This window comes from Ornithodoros turicata, chromosome 2 (genome assembly GCF_037126465.1).
Source record: "Ornithodoros turicata isolate Travis chromosome 2, ASM3712646v1, whole genome shotgun sequence".
NCBI lineage: Eukaryota > Metazoa > Arthropoda > Arachnida > Ixodida > Argasidae > Ornithodoros > Ornithodoros turicata.
In genome coordinates, this window is record NC_088202.1 from 70,786,316 (window position 1) to 70,804,508 (window position 18,193).

The 18,193-nt window shown below is 45.0% G+C and overlaps 1 protein-coding gene across 1 annotated transcript in view; it reads left to right on the forward strand.

The window, feature by feature from the left end:
* LOC135385551 (DNA repair protein XRCC1-like) overlaps positions 1 to 18,193 on the forward strand; it is a 314,938-nt gene that overhangs the window by 219,962 nt on the left and 76,783 nt on the right. The window contains exons 11-13 of the mRNA XM_064614927.1: positions 3,278 to 3,413; positions 3,468 to 3,683; positions 3,903 to 3,978. Of these exons, the coding sequence (XP_064470997.1) occupies positions 3,278 to 3,413; positions 3,468 to 3,683; positions 3,903 to 3,978 (428 nt within the window). The remainder of the gene's footprint in view (positions 1 to 3,277; positions 3,414 to 3,467; positions 3,684 to 3,902; positions 3,979 to 18,193) is intronic.

The window sequence follows — 18,193 nt, forward strand, 5'->3', positions numbered from 1 at the left end:
AGTGACACAATCTTGGGTCGGCACGATAACAGTGTGTCTCAGCGAGACATGAATGTTCGTGCCGACCCAAGATCGGGTCACTTCCCTGCGCCGGGCTGAAGAGTCCCAAGGAGGACGAAACGGCCGTCCTCGACAGGAGCCCATAAATTGACATGGGCATCAGCAACTCCTTCGAGCATTCGAGTTTCCATGATCGTGACCATCGGCAGTAAAGAATTGACATAGCTCCGACATTCTTTTTTGTTATGAAAACCACTTCTCCTTTGCTTGGCTAGAAACGGTGTAGTTATCCGAAATCAGGCCACTACAGCGAGTATCATCTCACAATCTGGCACAAGGTAGATTTTTCTAGTTATCGAAGGAAAAAAAAGAAGAAAAACAAATCTCTCCCGGCAACACTGTCATCTGCATGACGCGAAGCAATCCTGGATGTTTGTAGCAGAGGTATGATCGTAAACAAAAAATATTTACTTCGTGCGCATGGTTTTTGTGTGTGTTCTAATAGATTTATAATTTCAATATAGGAAAAACTATCTGTTGCCCCGCGCGTATACACATATACGAAATCATCTACCACCCGAGTACGTTTCCGTATCCTGCTCTCTTGCGCATGTGTCACTGTGAGCTTGTTTATCCGTACATACCTGTATGCTTGCCGTGTGTCCGTGCATTGTAATACGGAGTAATTACACTTTATGGGCTAAACAGGAATCGACGTTCACATGTCGGAGCTGTAGACGAAGATTAACACGCGTGAATAGATGAATGCAATGCATCCCCTGTTGCCGGCACCCGCGAAACAAAGCTTCCGTCATGGCGAGACCGGCCATGATGGCGTGGGCGCTAGCAGGAATCAGCTGTGCACCAACGATGTTATGTTTTCTTTTCTTTTTTTTTGCAACAGACCCATTATGGCCACTAGCTGAAAAAATGCAAACTGATAATCACTACGTGTACATTTCGCTCTCCTCTCGGTGACCTTAAGTGAACCTTCCTAATTTCTGTGTGGTCATCACGATACCCTTCAGTTTGGAGTTGTCGAAACCTGTGACACCTTTACGCATTTCGAGTTGATATGTGCCGTTAAACCTGATGTGATTTAATTTTCTCTGTTCTCGTCAGGTATTGTTGCCGTGGATGATTAGTATATGGTTCGGGTAGGGAAAGCACAAAAAAAAAAAAAAAATAGCAAACGAAGTACGCGAATGCAAACGCGCCGTGGCTAATTATGCACTTATGCTCATACTGCTGACGTAATCTCTGGCGTCATTTATTTAAAATCGTAGAATATAGTCCACGCAACGGATGGATGGCGCTGACGGTCTCTATCACGGCTTCATCCTGAAGACGCAGTGCCCTTTGGGAGTTTCGCTACCTATCTATATATACCTTGTCTGACACGTCTCCCCTAAGCGTTTCAGAGTTAGAACTACTACGTCTGGATCGTATGATAACAATACAGCTTCTAATGACGAATTCAGAAGTTGATCAGGAGCGAACACCAGAATCCATTATAGAGCAGTAGTTATAGGCTAATCCTCGCTGAATTATATCCATGACTGAGCCAGGCGGCCCCTAGTAACAAGGCGCGTAGCAGCAAGGGTAACGATAAACCCTTTGCCACACCGCGGTTGCAACACTGTGATTGCAATGGCCTTTGGCGGAAATTTCCATCACCGTAGATCCCAAACGCAGACCGCGCACAGTAAGAGAGACGGCAAAGAGAGCAACAGACGCACACAGAACGCACACGTACGCATACCAGGGATCGGAACCCCAAATAAATCTGAAGCGGTTATCTATTCGCGATACGGTTCTGGTGGGATGTTTGCTTCAGCAACCCAGTCCCGCAGTGGCTCTCTTACAAACCATCTAGTGGAGTTTCAGTGGTTCCGCTACGTTTTGAAATTCTTATGTCGAGAAAAATCAAGCGCATTCTTTCGACATATTCGCCAGCCGAAACGCGCATGAACAGGGTTCGATGTGGTAATGATTTCCTTTCAGTGTACCAAGTTACCAAGCGGCAGGGTAGAGATGGCAGTTTATCGTGTGTGTTTTTTTATTTTATTTTTGGGACACCTTGTGTGTGAAGTTCTTGCCCTTCATCAACGAAAATATGAATCTAGTACAAAGTGCTGTCTCATTCGGGAACAGAGCTCATCCGTGGTAGTGTGTAGTTCCTGAAAAAGTTAACGAAGAAGCAAATAGCAACTAGCTTGATTCATTCTGAATTTCGAGCATGCACAAAGGCGAGAACCACTCGGTGAAATTTCCTTTATCTCTCTTTTACCTTACCTGTCTCCTGCATTTATTTATTTGTCAGCAGATATTGCGAACTTGTTGTAAATGTAGTGTTTTTTATAATCGCAAATTTCGCTTCTGAGACCCCTTCCAAGCTGAACATAACGTGCCATTCCGCCATGTATAACATTCTGCACTGTCACCATGGTCGTGTAACTGCCGAGGCTATCTACAAGGCACTCATAACTTCGACGCTGTACTACACTTGTCAGCCAAATTTCTTCTCGCAGAGTTATATTTTACGTACCAAACATGGCCTAAGCCACGTTTGAATTGTAACATCGGTAACTTAAATTTTTCAGCTTCGGTGAACAAGGTCAAATCGGTCCGTACGTTAATTTTTTTCTGCTCTGGACCTGAACCCGAACCGAACCCCCCAAAATAACGGTTCCAGTCCCTGCGCATGAGACTTGTATCGAGGTTTTATCCCGGAAGATTATGGACGACTAGCCCTGCGCCACATTAGGAAACAACTGTTTCAAGAAGGTCGCTTCTACGAGTACTTCTTCTTCAGGAATTATGCGTAACTGCTAGGTCTTGGCTCAGCTGTCGAGGGAATCATTTCTCTTTCACTGACACAGTTCCTGTCACTTTGAGAACTCCTGAACTCAATAAGGGTTATTTCCCGTTTTTTTTTTCCTCTTAGTAATCTCTTTCTTCCAAGGGCACCAAAGACATTGCCTCAGACGCACTTACGTTTTTCTTCCGCTGTTTTGTTTCTTGTTACTGTTGGGGTCTGCGCTTTCTGTTTTAATACAGACGAAATTTGGTCTAAAATACCATTTTTTTTACTCCTTTTCTTTCGATGCGTACTAACGAGAAATTCTCTCGGGGGGTGTTGTCACGTACCGAACTGTTCTGCCGCCGATGTGCCGGCATGCTGTGCTGTTCATGCATACATGAGAACTGTAATACTCACGCTAATTGAAAGATAAGTCAGTCGAATTGGAAATATCTTTTTTTTTTCTTCCTTCAGACCACAATACGGAAGCGGAAGTGGCGGTTCCAACTCCAAAGAAGGCTATGACCAGCCTGTCTGATTCCGGGTCCAGTGATTATGACGCGGCAACAGATTGCGATGATGATATGGATACGGATGACGAAATTGAAAGGTAATGGGCTTCTGACGACCCATTCCAGCCCAATGGCTGACTATTTTGTACCAGGGCTTTGCAGCGGTCCAGGAAAGCGGCGCAGCGTAAACACAGCAAAGCGTCCGATACGGACCTTCCCAGGGCACGCGAGGAGTTGAAAGATGTCTCACATGCCATGAACTTGCCAGAGCTACCAGAGGTTTTCAAAGGGAAGTCGTTCTACATTTTCGACGACATCCCAAAGGACGAGCGTCGAGATCTGACCAGGTGCATCGTGGGACATGACGGGTATGTGCTTTTGTATGCCTCTTCGCCGTGGTGGGAAATTGGCGAGGAATATATTTACTTTTCCTGTCAGCGTTTGAACAGAAAAGGCGCACGGGAACGTCGATAATCTTACGGCTATTTAATAACGAACGTGAGGAGCATTGCGATAGATGATTATGTTCAATGACTCATTCTGAGATTCAACATTGTTACTTTTTGCGCGTGTCTCTTTGTCCACAGCAATCTCCTAGACCACCTGGAGGAGTCAGTCAAGTTTGTGGTTACACGGTCAGACTGGTGCGATAAGTTTGACGAGGTAAGGTCGATACGTTTTACCTGGTTCCTTTATAGCCGAGCTAACTCGTAATAGGCAGATATAATATTGCTATGCTCGACGCAGTTGCAATTAGGTTACACTGGCAGAAGCACGGTGGTAAAACATCTTACAAAACGAAGGTACTCGCTTTGTTGTTCTTCTGACTCGTACTGGTCCATGAATGTGCAAGGACAGTTAGAATAAACGGGTGTTTTGTTCCCTTCCCTGTTGTAATACTGTTAGAGCAAGGGTCATGCGAATAGTAATTTTAACACGGAAGCGAATAAGAAGCTAATAGTTTTATAACGGAACTGAATATACGTGATTTATTTAAAAATTCTGTGTAGCGCTGCGAAGTAGCTGTGGCTATGAGTGGCGCACAGACGTGGACAGATGGAGAGAGGACAGCTGGAAGGGGTGGAGCACAGGGGGGTTATACGTGATGCATTTTGTGGTTTGATAGCGTGCGTACTTGACATGTGCATTGTGAAACCCCACCGTTTTATACCCTCTCTTCTTGCGTTTTTGTGCTTACAAGTGCACCTTTGGAAATATTCGAATATATATTCAGTTCGGAAGAGACATCGCTTCGATCTGAAGTAGACTACTTGAGAAAATTGCAGAGAGCCTAGCGCCGCTTTGAACTATGGGAACTTGCTCACCAGAAAGGAGTGAGAAGGTCTTCAAACTGTTTCAATTTCTCTCTCTCAGCCTATTTTCAACGAGGTGTCAAGGTCAGCAAAAACTAAACGTGGATGACTGTTCTGCCTTAATCTTAATTTCTTAAATGCTAAGTAATGCAAATTTTTCGGTTTGTTGGTATAACGTATTGAAGAAACAAACTGAGTGCAACGAAAACGGGACACGGACGGAGTAGTGCTTTGTCCCGTCTACTCCGTCCGTATCCCCTTTTCCGCGCGCTCAGTTTGTTTGTTCTTAATTAGTACTTGTCCCGGCATATTTCCTAACCTTTCCATGCTCCCGTGACGGCGATAGCATGTCGAAAATTATTTAGACTCTCCGAAACAACTATACAATACGTTGAAAGAATGAAGTATATGTATATTTGTCCCTTCTATGCCTTCCAGCCTCAGAACATCAATTGTCATCATATACACTACGTGTTACGCGTGTCACGGTGGTAGGTATTGGTGCTGAGAACAAAGAGCGCGCAAACGTAAACACTTGGATAACGCAAAATCCAACCTTTCAGCAAAATCCGTGCGCGGAAGGACGCAGTCTCATCGCATCTTCATTCACCCCACCCACCCCTGGTGGTCTGTGCTGCTAACCACCCTTTAGTGGTACAAGTGAGATGGGGTAGCCGGCTCCACTCCTGTGGAGCAACGATCTCCACATGTTTAAAAAATCCCACCCCATCTAATGGAACCATGTCAGTTCTCCAGGAAAAGCCAACTCCTTAGCAGGCCAGGGTTCTGAGGTATGAAGGGCCATAATTATATACCTTGCTGCTCTACTTAGGTGGCTTGAGGGGCAAGCCGCACTCATCTGGACTTTCTTGCCACAGAAATGTCAGTGCGCAGTATCATTGAGTTCTGCCGAATAATAATAATAGCAATAATAATAATAACCGAAGAATAATCCATGTGTTTCTTCGTTCCCTACACCGTGCATTCACACGAGCGACAGTCCGCATAATACTCGAGCGTAAAAGATGCGAAAAACGTCATAGCTTTCTGCTGTCAAGTGTCGTCAAGCTCTCAAGCAAGCGTCTGCTGTCAAGTGACTTCGTGTCTTCACGTAGACTGCTAACCGTCGGGAATATCCTGCGACACAAGATAATACGTAGTAGACGACAGGAAAAGACTCTGACGATGTGGACTGCTATGAATGCTCAACATAACACGGGACGGAACTTGGGCTCCCTCAGCAGTATTTTCTGTTTTTCTTCCAGTAGAATCTTCCGTGCGGATGTCACTCCTGTGAATACACGGACAAGATAATGCTTGTTCTTGCCCTGCATCGTTAACAATGCCAATTATCGGTCAGCTCAATCAGACGCAACATATCTATCTGCAGTATAGCACCGATATAGCTCCTTTCGATCACCGCTTATTGGAACCAATGAAGGAACTTCTAGAAAGTGGTACATTTAACTATACGCTTTGAGATCGAACAGTGTCGCCACCATGCGACAGGTCCGTGGGACGCGCCACTTGGGCAGATGGTTTCGCTGTGGTCATCGTCCTCGAAAACGTGCTTGGAAGGCTCAGTTTCTGGATATTTGAGCTTTCAAATCGTTTCAAAATGAGTGAAAATGACTCACTTGGTAACGTTTTGGACTTGTCTAGTTCCCTGCACCACCGTGCTTAGCAGCGAGGAAAACTATAGAACGTGCATATATGTTCCAGTATGCGGATTCCACTCGACCTTTGTTATAGTTCCGGTTCTGTGTGTCAAACAAATTGTACCGAGAGCTAAGGTCAATGTTGTAACAGTTTTTTTTTGTCATAAGTATAACGATGTCACAGTTATTTATATAATGGTTTCTGTGCTAGCAGTTCGAAGTTATACCTCATATCTTAATGCTCAGCTATCATATTCTATACGCGCTAAACACAAGTTGTATCGAATGTACGAGGGGTGTTCAAGTCAAACCGGGACTTTTTGTCTCCTGAGTGTACAAATGGCTCGCGCTACTTCTGTTTCGTCATTTTCACACGCGACAAGCCTCCGCATTCACCACGTGGTGGTCCGAAGTTTGTGCAAAACAGAAGACACGTGGGCCGACAACGAGTTGAGCGCGCACATCGAACAGCGAATTGTCATGAAGAGTCTCCTGAATGAAGACGTAAAGTCATCTGCAATTCGGAGCGCCTGGAGCGCCTGATCCTCAAGGACCGACGGATAATATGTCTCGAACTGGCTCGAAAGACGGACCATTCTGTGGGAACGCTGAACACTATCATTCATGAACACCTCCAGTTTCGGAAAGTCAGTGCCCGTTGGGTCTCGAGGCAGCTCTCCGTGTTTGACCGGCAGAGAAGACTGGAAATCTCCCAAGAGCTAAGGTGCCGTTTCGACACTGAAGGGACAGCCGTTCCTTGATCGGATCATCGCGTGCGATGAAACGTGGGTGCACCATTTCACTCCTGAGTCTAAACGCGCATCAAAACAATGGAAGCATCCGGGCTCGCCAGCTCCCAAGAAGAGGCACCCCGTCTGCGGGTAAGGTCATGGCCACGGTGTTCTGGGACAAGACTGGCGTTGTCCATGTTGATTTTCTGCCCAGTGGTACCACCATCAATAGTGCATATTACTGCCAGGTTCTCAGGGATGTGCATAAGGCGCCGAAGCAAAAGCGGCCGGGCCTCATCACCAAAGGAGTTCTCCTCCTACAGGACAGTGCACGCCCACATACCACGCATCTCACGACACGCACCTTACAGGAACTTGGCTGGGAGTTGCTGCCACATCCCCCGTACAGTCCAGACCTCGCCCCCAGCGATTTCCATCTCTTCGGGCCACTGAAGGCGTTCCTTGGGGGCCGTCACATCGGCAGCGACGACGGGGTCAAGAATGCGGTCCGATCATGGCTGCTATGCGCCGGTAAGGATTTCTACGCTGCTTGCATACAAGCCCTCGTGAAACGCTGGGACAAGTGCATTAGTGCAGCTGGAGATTACGTTGAAAAATAAAACTAATTTCTCGCCTGTATTTGACTTTTGAGAAAAATCAAAAGTCCCGGTTTGACTTGAACACCCCCATATGAATATATGAAACGCGTGGAATATATGATCGCATAAATATATGTAGGACATGGGTGTTTTTAAAAATGCGGATTTCAAGCTTTCATCTCATTTCATCTGACAGCCTATCCGTATCTGATGCGTATGACAGGCATGACTTTTATCTTTCACAAACATGATCATTGGAACACATGCATTCAAGGTAAAATGCTGTCACCATCCCCGAACGTTCTTTGTAAAACGCGTGTGTTTTGTGGTGTATCAAGCACGTGTGGAACAGCTTGTTTGAGAATATACCTGCCGATGGAACCAAATACTTAGTTTATACAGGGTGTCCCAGAAAACGTGTCATTGAATTATAATAAAAAACTACGCCACCTAGGGTCATGCGGTCAATGGCATTTGTTCTTATTAGGTTTTTGCCACCACCCGATGTGAATGTCGTGTAACGTAAGTTTAATTATGCAAATTTTTGGGAACTGAAGTCGGAAATTTGCAAAGTAAAGGTCACTTTTTTACCCCACCAATTTGAAGAGCGTGTCTAATTGAGTCAAATTAATGACAATTGACAGGGATATTCAGAAGCTATCCCATCGGAAAAAATAGCCGAACATCATGCTCTACGGAGGTCGCACAGAATAGCACACGATGAATTTTTCAGCGCGATCTTTGTCAGTCCGACGAAAGGAGATTGGAAACCCAGCCCTCCCCGGCGTCGCAGAGGGAGATAAAACAGGCACCGCTTATCACGTCCGACTTTCGCTCGGATAATGCTTTCCCTCTCCCAATTTAGGAACTGTTATTTTTTCTACTATCACTCTGTTGGCTGGCTTCGGAACCTCCTTTCGTCGCACTGAGAGCGATTGCGCTCAAAAAGTCATCGCGCGCTATGGTCCGGTGCTCCGAAAAGCATGATATTCGGTTATTTTTTCCGATGGGATAGCTCGTGAATATCACTGCTGATTATCATGAATTTGAGTGAATTCGGCACGCTCTTCATATTTGTGGGGTAAAAAAGTGACCTTTACTTGGCAAATTTCCGAGTTCAGTTCGCAAATATTTACATAATTAAACTTTGAGTACATGATATTCCCATTAGGAGGTGGCAAAAACCTAATAAGAACAAATGCTGTTGACCGCATGATTCTAGGTGGCATAGTTTTTCTATTATAATTCAATGACACGTTTTCTGGGACACCCTGTATGTAATTAGTACCTGACCAGTAGCACCCCACACAAGGTCAAGTCCACCACACAGGTGTGGTTATCTCGAAACGTATTTTAGCATCGTTTAATGAATGCCTGCACAGGAGACGAATCAAACCTCAAACCTCTCCCAGACTCGCACGACCTGAAGAACCACCGCTGTTACACGACGTAGAAATTGTAGCGAAGGTCTTCCATAGTTATTGGACTATTCTGCCCTTATGTTGTATTCTTGCACACTTGTACATTTAGATTGCCAAGACCAGTGGAGACAGGAATTTTGATTTTTTTAGATCCTTGTTGTATCGCTATAAGATAAACAGCTAGAGGTAAAGACAGCTATACAGTCGACGAGTAAATATTCGAGTGAGAGCAGCAAAAGACAAAAACAAAATCTCGCTTGGAAGCAGGAATGGCATAGCAGTGATTCCCTTGGAACGCACGCAGGATATTTTCTCTTCACAACTTCACGACTTCAGCGTTTCGCAGTGCAGCACCTTTTTTCAGCTTTCACGCCTTATGGGCGTTCCAAGTAGTGCATTTAAACACATCCGCGATATGTGAGGCACTGACAGCGGTATTTCGTCCAGAAACACTGCGATACCCGCGTAGAAATGCCTGCGCCTGCTGCGCCGGATCGTGCCGTATTCCCACAACACATCCGCAGCAGCGCCACCTACAGTTCGATCTGGAGGCGAATAATGACGAAGTCATCGAAGCTCTGCATAACTGAAACTAAAAACAAACAAACAAAAAGCGAAGTTATTTGAGACTGGTCTTAAAAAGTTGCCTGAACGGCGATGCGTGTGCATAGAATTATGGAGATGATTTTTATTGTTTTGTAGATTTACAGAATTCCCCGTTCATATTTGAACCGCCTTTGGTAGTTTAAAGTAACAATGCATCGATTTGTTCGCCAGCAAGTGAGCAAAACTGTATTCGAAGTTTCGTAGTTTGTTCCGTAGTTTTTTTTTTTTTCTTTTATCTGATCCCGCACAAACGAGCGTAGCCACAGCTGGTACGCTTTGATGCAAAAGTGCTTTTTCAGCACGCGCTTTCTTGGTTTGTCTCACAGGGGTGATACAAGGTTCAGATTTTGTAACCACCCTCAAGCGGTCGCCTGCCTACCTCGTCGTGGCCCCATGTCACAGGACGCGTCATCTTGGGGTCAGGTGACCTCATTTATGTTTTGTTCTGGCGCTGGCCGACATTTCCTTGCCAGCATAAAATCATTAGATGAGCGTACTTTGCTGGTGTAAGTTACACGGTGCTTCCTACTGGACGTAGTAGTTTATCACTGCGAATTTGCAGTGCATCACGTCGTCCAAGTGAGACTTAGCACCGGCGTCCTTATCACATCGTTGTGAATGCAAGCCGGCCTGTTTAACTGAAAAAAAAAATATCGGATAAAACTTACTAGTTTAGATCGAAAGACGACACAAAACGTCGCACAGAAACGACGTTGGTGTTGTTTAGAAACGGTTCGGCCGCCTATCATGGACGCCGCCATTTTGATGTAACGTGTATGCTGACGTTTGCAGTGACGTCATGCCAGGACTTGTCCAGAATGGGCGCGTTAATCCTTTCCTTGCCGCGCCCATAGAGCGTCGATCACCGGTGATCGACGGTTTACGAGCGGCGCAACTCGGCCTCTAAAGCACATCTGGAGAAGTGGTGACATTTGTTCGATATATAAACACTACACAATGAGTTTCGTTTTCACTTTTAGCTTTTCGTCGTGCTGGTGATTTATGAAGCTGGCTCTGCGCCAAGGAGGAAGTGGGGATTTTATTTTGGTCGCGGCATCGCGTTCCAGTGGCGGACCTCTTTCGCAAATGCGCAATACTCACTTTTGACGCATATTTGAGTTCTGTTTCGTTTATTAGAACTCAAATAACGACCCTGAAGATGTTATACAGTCAGATTTTGGTCCTGAATATGTGGATATGTATAACTTGCACGATTGCTGTTCTTCCTGTCTCAAAACTAACCGGGAGGAATAGAAAAGCTGTGAAACAGCAAAATGTGGTACAAGAACAGGAAAGTTGAGCATGAAACTAATGTTTTCTGCAGAAATTATGATGTTCATTTCTGTTTTACTCCTTCAGTGATCTCTGCCACTCAGTTAACATAAACAACATGGGTGTTGACGTTATTTTCCACAACTCATGAACTTCTTGATCTAGAGTGTTGATATTTCTAGTTGCTATTTCTGACAAAATTGGCCACATTTTGTATATTTCGGAACTTGTAGATTGATATTTTTGTTCATGGTACAGGCGTATCTTCATGAGGCTTCTGCTGTTTGCACTGACTTTTTTGTGTTCCAAAATTAATTTTCGAAATGCATGGATAGCTTTGTTTCTGAAAATTACATCTTTCGATAGGGCATTCATTTGGCTACATTTTCCTCTATAGCAACATATTTTCAAGTGATACTGTAGCGGAAAAAAAGAAAAAGACACGTCAAACCACCCAAAAATGGCCATTTTTGCGGTGATAAGGAAAGTCGTCGGAAAGTCGGTGCTCCAGGAGCGTTCCCTCTTTCAGGGGACAGCGACAGCACTCTGCGATCCCCGTGTCTGATGCGAGGGAAAAGTGGCACCGCTGCTGGCCCATGACGCATGTTCCGGTGTACGCCCCGTTAGGCGGGCTTCATTTGCAGAATGCAGACGACAGAAGAAATCTCAACATATATGTAGAGCCCGTGCGGAGCACTGGGAGTCCGGATAGCTTCATAAACACCGTTAAGTGGAGGCACCAAGGGTACGTTCCCCTGAGAACCCAGGAAAGATCGCATTGCGTTCCCCTGGTACGCTATCGCCCATGGAGCGATATATTCTAGGGCAACCTTGTGGTTTGTTTGCCGGTTCATTCAAGGGCTCAAGAGCTGTGACAGTTATTACATACAACTTCCCGGCCGGTAGTATAGGTACTGCTTGCGACATACTTTTCTGGAATCGACAGTTCGAGGTTTGTCCTATCCTCTGTCCTATCCTGGCTTCAAAAATTGAGGATGTACAACGTAGATTTATGCGAATTTATTACGACAAGTACTTAGGTAGACGTTTTTAATATGAAAACATTATCAAACGCTGTCAAATGGTATTATTGTATGCTAGACGTAGATAACGTGATCTAATATTCTTTATAAGTGTGTGCATAGTATTATCGATGCTAAATGTTTAACACGTGCTATTTGCATTAATGTACCACCTAGACGGTTAAAGGGGTCGTAAACAAGCCGCCAGACATTTCACAAATAATGGTACCCCATGAAGGAACGCAGGTCATAATGCCCAAATATACATCAGTTTCCATCGTGTTCATTTTGTTCGGCTCATGTCAGCTCAGTGACCCATATAAATGCTTTCAAGGATGAGCAACTAGCGCGCCTCTCTTTACCACGCATACGTCACATGGCTACGTAGCCATTTGCAGTCCTATCGGGGGGGGGGGGGGGGGGGGGGGGGCGAGCTTCGAACATGACGTTTCAAATTACCAGCCAATGACCAGGCTTCATTATCAGCTGTGAGACGGAGTGCTCCGTTTGTTTGTGTGGAACTACATTTTACACTCCGTGGTTCCGAAATCCAGCGTTATTATGACATCTCCAACATCTTCGGCTGGCGCAAACGTCAACAATTGGTCTGCTATCATATGGCGCGATTCGAACCCGGGTACCTCCCAGTCACGACGAGACATGGCCACCACGCTAACCGCTGTGCCAAGCGAGCTGATGACGCAATGTCGCGTGGCTCAAACCAAAGTACGGCAGCCCAGCCGTCGGAACCATTCGAACATGACGAAGATGACCCATCGCGCACCTACCCAAGATTCCGGGCGCTTCTGGGTCTGCAGCACTGATCTCGATTGTAAAAGGCTGGATCGCGGATGGGGAGCGCGAGCGTGAAGAAACCGGCCGCCATCTTACTGTACCCACAACAGTCGCCGCAGCGATCATGGCAACTTCTTGCAATTATGGTCGTACCAACCGTACTGGCAAGGTTACAGGGCCTAAATTTATACAGGTGAGTCACTCTTCATCAAGGAATAAATAGGCGTCCATTCTGTATATTTAGTTGCCCATTATGAAGTGTTTTTTTGCCCAAAACGAGCACTGGGTGCAGGTTGCTTGATCGCTCTTCCGACGTTCAATCGAGCACACTTGCATTTTACCCGGCGGCAAATACAGTTTGAGTGCATAATATGCTTGAAAGAACACGTTACACTACACAGGTAGTGTTGTCATCAATATATGTGCGAGCACTCGAGCGCTTTTTTGCATGCATTGCTAGCATGGTACACGGTGTTCTCTGCGGAAGCAAGTGGCCAAGTGCCACATTCATTTCTTTGAATTACCTTCACGCACAAGTTCGGTATTACGTCATAATGAGACCACGATTGGCACCTTTTTTCATGTATTGGTATTGTTTTGTGCCTTGGTTTGATTTGTGACAAAGAATCCTACGTAACGGTGGTGTGGCGCGACTTGAATAACGCCTTTGTGTCTGAGCTGTATCGTCAGCTAGTTAAGATCGTAGTAATTTGTAGCGTGTCGTGCTATTTGTAGCAGTTTTTAAGGCAAAAGTGGTCTCTCAATACAGGTTTTGTCATGAGGGCTACCCAGTGAATTATCTGTGCAGTGTGATACGGCTGGGTGTACAGGTAAGTATCACGTTCCTCATCCACTGGTTTCTACTTTACAGGAAGGAACAACCTCAGTGCGCGCACTGTGGTTAGCCTCTCTCAGTTCTGCATATTTTCTTACATGTTCACATCAGAAACACACCTTAGACTTTAGGCTCCTTCACCCAGCAATAAAATAATTAGAGATTGTACTTCTTCTTAGAATAGTTTTTAATCTTTTTAATTTTTAGAAGATACAGGGATTGTAAACCATGTTTTAAACTGATGTTTTAACATTTGTCCAATGCATTTATTAAACAACATATTCATTTTTAACTGGTTGCACCCAAACCAATGTTCTGATGTATTATTTCTTTTGTTGTCGATGCACCATAAAAATTGGAATAATCATCATCAATGCAGGTTACTTCACAGCTGCCTCAACATACTCAAGAAATGGGTGCAGAACCTGCGTAATGCCCACAAACTTTGACTACCACAGCACCTCCATAAAGTAAAGGCATGTGTGTCACATGGGATTTTTAAAGGCATTCACAGTATATAATACCTTGTATGAACTGTTGTTGATCTAAGCAGCCTCTACAGTACACTCTCAGAAATTAAAACTTGTCAGGGAACTGTGATAATTGTTCCAGTTAATAGGCATGCATATGTACGCTATAAGAAGAAAATTATTTATTGAGAATGCACTACTGTTGATCACACTCGTGCAGCTGTAGGTTTACCTTCGGCCTCTTGGAACTCTTTTTTTTAGTTGCCTTAGCTGCAGGAGGAGTGTCATCTAGCATGTCAACTACTTGCAGAAATATTGCCGTATTTAAGATTATGACACAGTTTGAAGGGTTTCAATTCAGGAAATTTGCAGTGGCAGGGCCTGCCAGAGTGAAACCTACTGAATATTTTATGGTGTCGAAGTGGCAGTTCCTCCAGGATAGGAATATCTTAGATGGGAGCAAAAAGCTTGAAATTAACAAAGTGTTGTTTGCATTAAGCAATTTGTAATACACTGAACACATAGGCAGCAAAACAAAAATTTAAAATTCAGCATGTATGAAAATTGGGTGCAACAAATTTGCATAGTGTACGTGTACATTGTCATTCCTGAGATATATATTGTCATTGCAGGGAGGTCACAAAACAATAAATGTATTGTTTTGTCACTTCCCTGCACATTCATTGTATCTTGAAATGCGTATATGCCAGAATAAATGTTGAACTTGAAAAATGTATATTCTCTTCATTCATAGAGCATAACATCACTTATCTTCTTTACAAAAGCATATCGTGTTACATCTTTGTCACGCAGAACGCACAACCAAGAAAGCCATCTTCCATTAAACATCACGTTTCAGACATGATTCAGTTGGTATCATTTCATAGACAGGGTACACCAGGGCTCGAGTTTCAAGCTCCAAATCGTCATGTTGCAGTTTGGAAACCGTACATGTGTAGTGCAAGAGAGCCCTCGCACATTAAAATGTAAGATGGGAGTCACCGTTACTGAAAAGTAACTCCTATGAGAGAGTCTGACGCTGCAGAAAAGTGTGCAAACTGCGGAAAGTGTCATAGAAGATCTTCAGAAATCGTGCCTGGTTTCACGGAAGTGCTACCACACTCCCTTTTAGATGACGATGATAATGATTGGAGTTTCAGATGTGCAGCTGCATTTTTTGCAACGTGCTCCTCCTGCTTCTCTGGCTACTCATGTTGTTTACATCTACTGTTGATCACATTCATTTATCACATATTATATTCTTATATATTATTATTATATTATCACATATTCGATCACATTAAATTTAAAATTTAGCATATATGAGAAAATATCAGGATGGAAGTTGCTATTCATTGCTCATTCCAACCTAAAATTGAGTGCTACAAATTTAGAGAGCGTACCTGATCATTGTCATTCCTAAAATATATATTGCCATTGTAGCAAGGTCACAAAACAATAAATGTAGCCTTTTGCGACCTCCCTGCACGTTCATTGTATCCTGAAACGCATAAGTGCAAGAAATAAATCTTGAACTTGAATAAACTTGATGTTGTATAAACTTGACATAAGACGTTGAATAATATAATGAATAATATAAAATATTGAATAAACTTGAACTCGTATATTCTCTTTACTCATCATCAGTGATCTTCATTACAAAAGCATATCGTGTTAGACTTTTTTGTTTGCGTTTCACAGACTGGGTACACGAGGGCCAAAATGACAAAATCACAACTGTTTCAAGCTCCAAATAGTCCTGTTGCAATTTGAAGATCATATGTAGAGCTGCATTTTTTCGAACATGCTCCACATAACAAGCATGACAAACTTTTCTCACGCTGCAGTTGTATCCAACAAAAGCATATGAGCGCTGGAGAAGGACATTCAGTTTGGCACAACCGCGCCTGCAAATAATCAGAACAAATAAAGGAAGAAGCAAACAAACATAGAAGGGCTGTACTTCAAAAAGAGATAAGTCCTGTGTCTCAAGGAGGTGTTACCACTTTCTAAGTAACTTAATTGATTAAGCTTACATCACTATACCTGATTAACTGTCCTAAAGAGTGTGATCTAAGTGCGTGAAGTAATTATTTGGGCTGCTTCGGTGTGTCCATATTTGCGAGGCAAAGCACCGCTGTCGTTTACTAAGAGACTCGTGCTAAGGCGATGCTTGATATAAATCATACGAAACCGATACACGGCTAAAACAACGGCTGTGATTCTACAGAACGATCTCTTTCTGCCATGCGAGTATATCTCTTCCCGGACCGTTCTTTATGGAACAATTTTTGTCCAGAACGCAGTACGGGATATTATATACATGGTTGTTGTTAACCTCAAGTCGTTTCTTATTGAAATATTGGCTGGGAAACGTGCTGTAGTACAATCCCCAGCGCTGCACTGCAGTGACGGTCTAGTTTCGGAATGCAAAACATAACGTAATTAAGAATCGAACGGCAGGACACCTGTGAAACACTGTTAGGATACATCAGTATACTGGCACCTTACAAAATTGTGTGATGACAAACAACGACAAATGCTTGCAGCGCAATAAATACTCACAATCTCTGTTGCCTCCCATTGTTTTCTATGGGCGCACACAGCACTTTAGGGCCCACCAACATGGCGGCCCGAAGGCACGCCTCTCCCCCACAAGCCCCTCTCCCATGCGCGATCCAGCCTTTGTACATAGAGATCAGTGGTCTGCAGCGCCGGATATTCATTCGCGCTGCTACTGCTCGGAAAACGTAGTGCGCGTGTGATATCTAAATTGAATGCCTTTCTTTTCCAGTTTGAGGTTGTAACTGTTTAGATTTTGAATAGAATATGACTCACATTCATCTAGTCCGCTTCCGCAAGTGAAATAAAATCACACGTGGAACACTTGATCGTAACAGGTGAGGAAAGCGCCACGTAAATATGATGTCGAGTTAGAGCGCAGGGCGGAGCTAAAAAGCGAAAGGGTGCAGTGAATATTTCATCCGTATGCAAGCGGTGTTTGGTTTTGAGCGCTCGTAATTGCAAGGAGCTTTCACTGCGCAAGTTGCAATAATATAACGCAGAGAAATGCGCACCTTGTATACCTGTTTACGGCCCCTTTAAGACATGCACGTGTGTTTGAAGTTAGTGTTTCACCTAACCAGTCGAACCCAATTCTACGGATTCAGCACTTGTTTAACGAGGCTTGCGGGGCGGTGTTGCTGGGTGACATGTAGGAGGGAACTTCAGGCTGGTCGGCCGGTTCTCTATGAAGGCTGGCTTCACACGGTCGACGCTTACTGTGTCATCCTTGCCGTGCACGCTGACGCGAATGTTCTTGCCGGCGCGGCCAAGAACGAGGTGGGGACCGGTGTAGAAGGGCGTGAGTAGCTTGCGTACGGTGTCTGTACGGATGAAAACGTGGGTAGCGTCGTCGAGGGATTAGGAGACGTAAGGCTTCCGGGACGACGCGGTACTGGGCGGAACCGGGCGGATGAGGTCAAAGCTGCGTCGCAGGCGTTGTAGGAAGTCCGGAGCCGTGACACGGGTGGCGTCAGGGCTGCTGGGGAACAAAAATTCTCCAGGCAGATGGAGGGTACGTCCGTAGAGCAGTTCTGCCGAGCTACACCCGAGGTTGGGTTTGAGGGAGGTACGAATGCCGAGGAGGGCGAGTGGAAGATGGTCTGTCCAATGAACTCTGTCTTCGAACGCAGTTCCTTAAGGGTGCGGTGCAGCCGCTCGACAAGGCCGTTGGACGCAGTGTGATAAGACGTCGTACGTATGCGGGACTTGCCGATGAGCCGCGTGAAGGATGAAAAGAGATTGCTGTCGAATTGGCGGCCGCGGTCTGTGGTCACTTGACTAGGAACACCGAAACGTGCGACCCATCTAGCGAGGAAAGCTGAAGCGACAGTCTCGGCGGTGGAGACAGGGATCGGCGTGGCCTCAGGCCACCTGGTGTACCTGTCGACGGCTGTTAAGATGTCGTCGGTAACCATGAATGGGGGGCCTGGACGGACAGCTGGGTGCAAGAGTCGACTATGCGCTTGCAGGCTACGTCAACCAGGGGACGAAAATGCCGCAAGAAGTCGGCTCACAAAATAGGTTTGTTAACGGCGGTGACTAAAAACAGCCAGGTAAACGATCGGCGAAGCCCGAGGTCGATGGTAAGGGA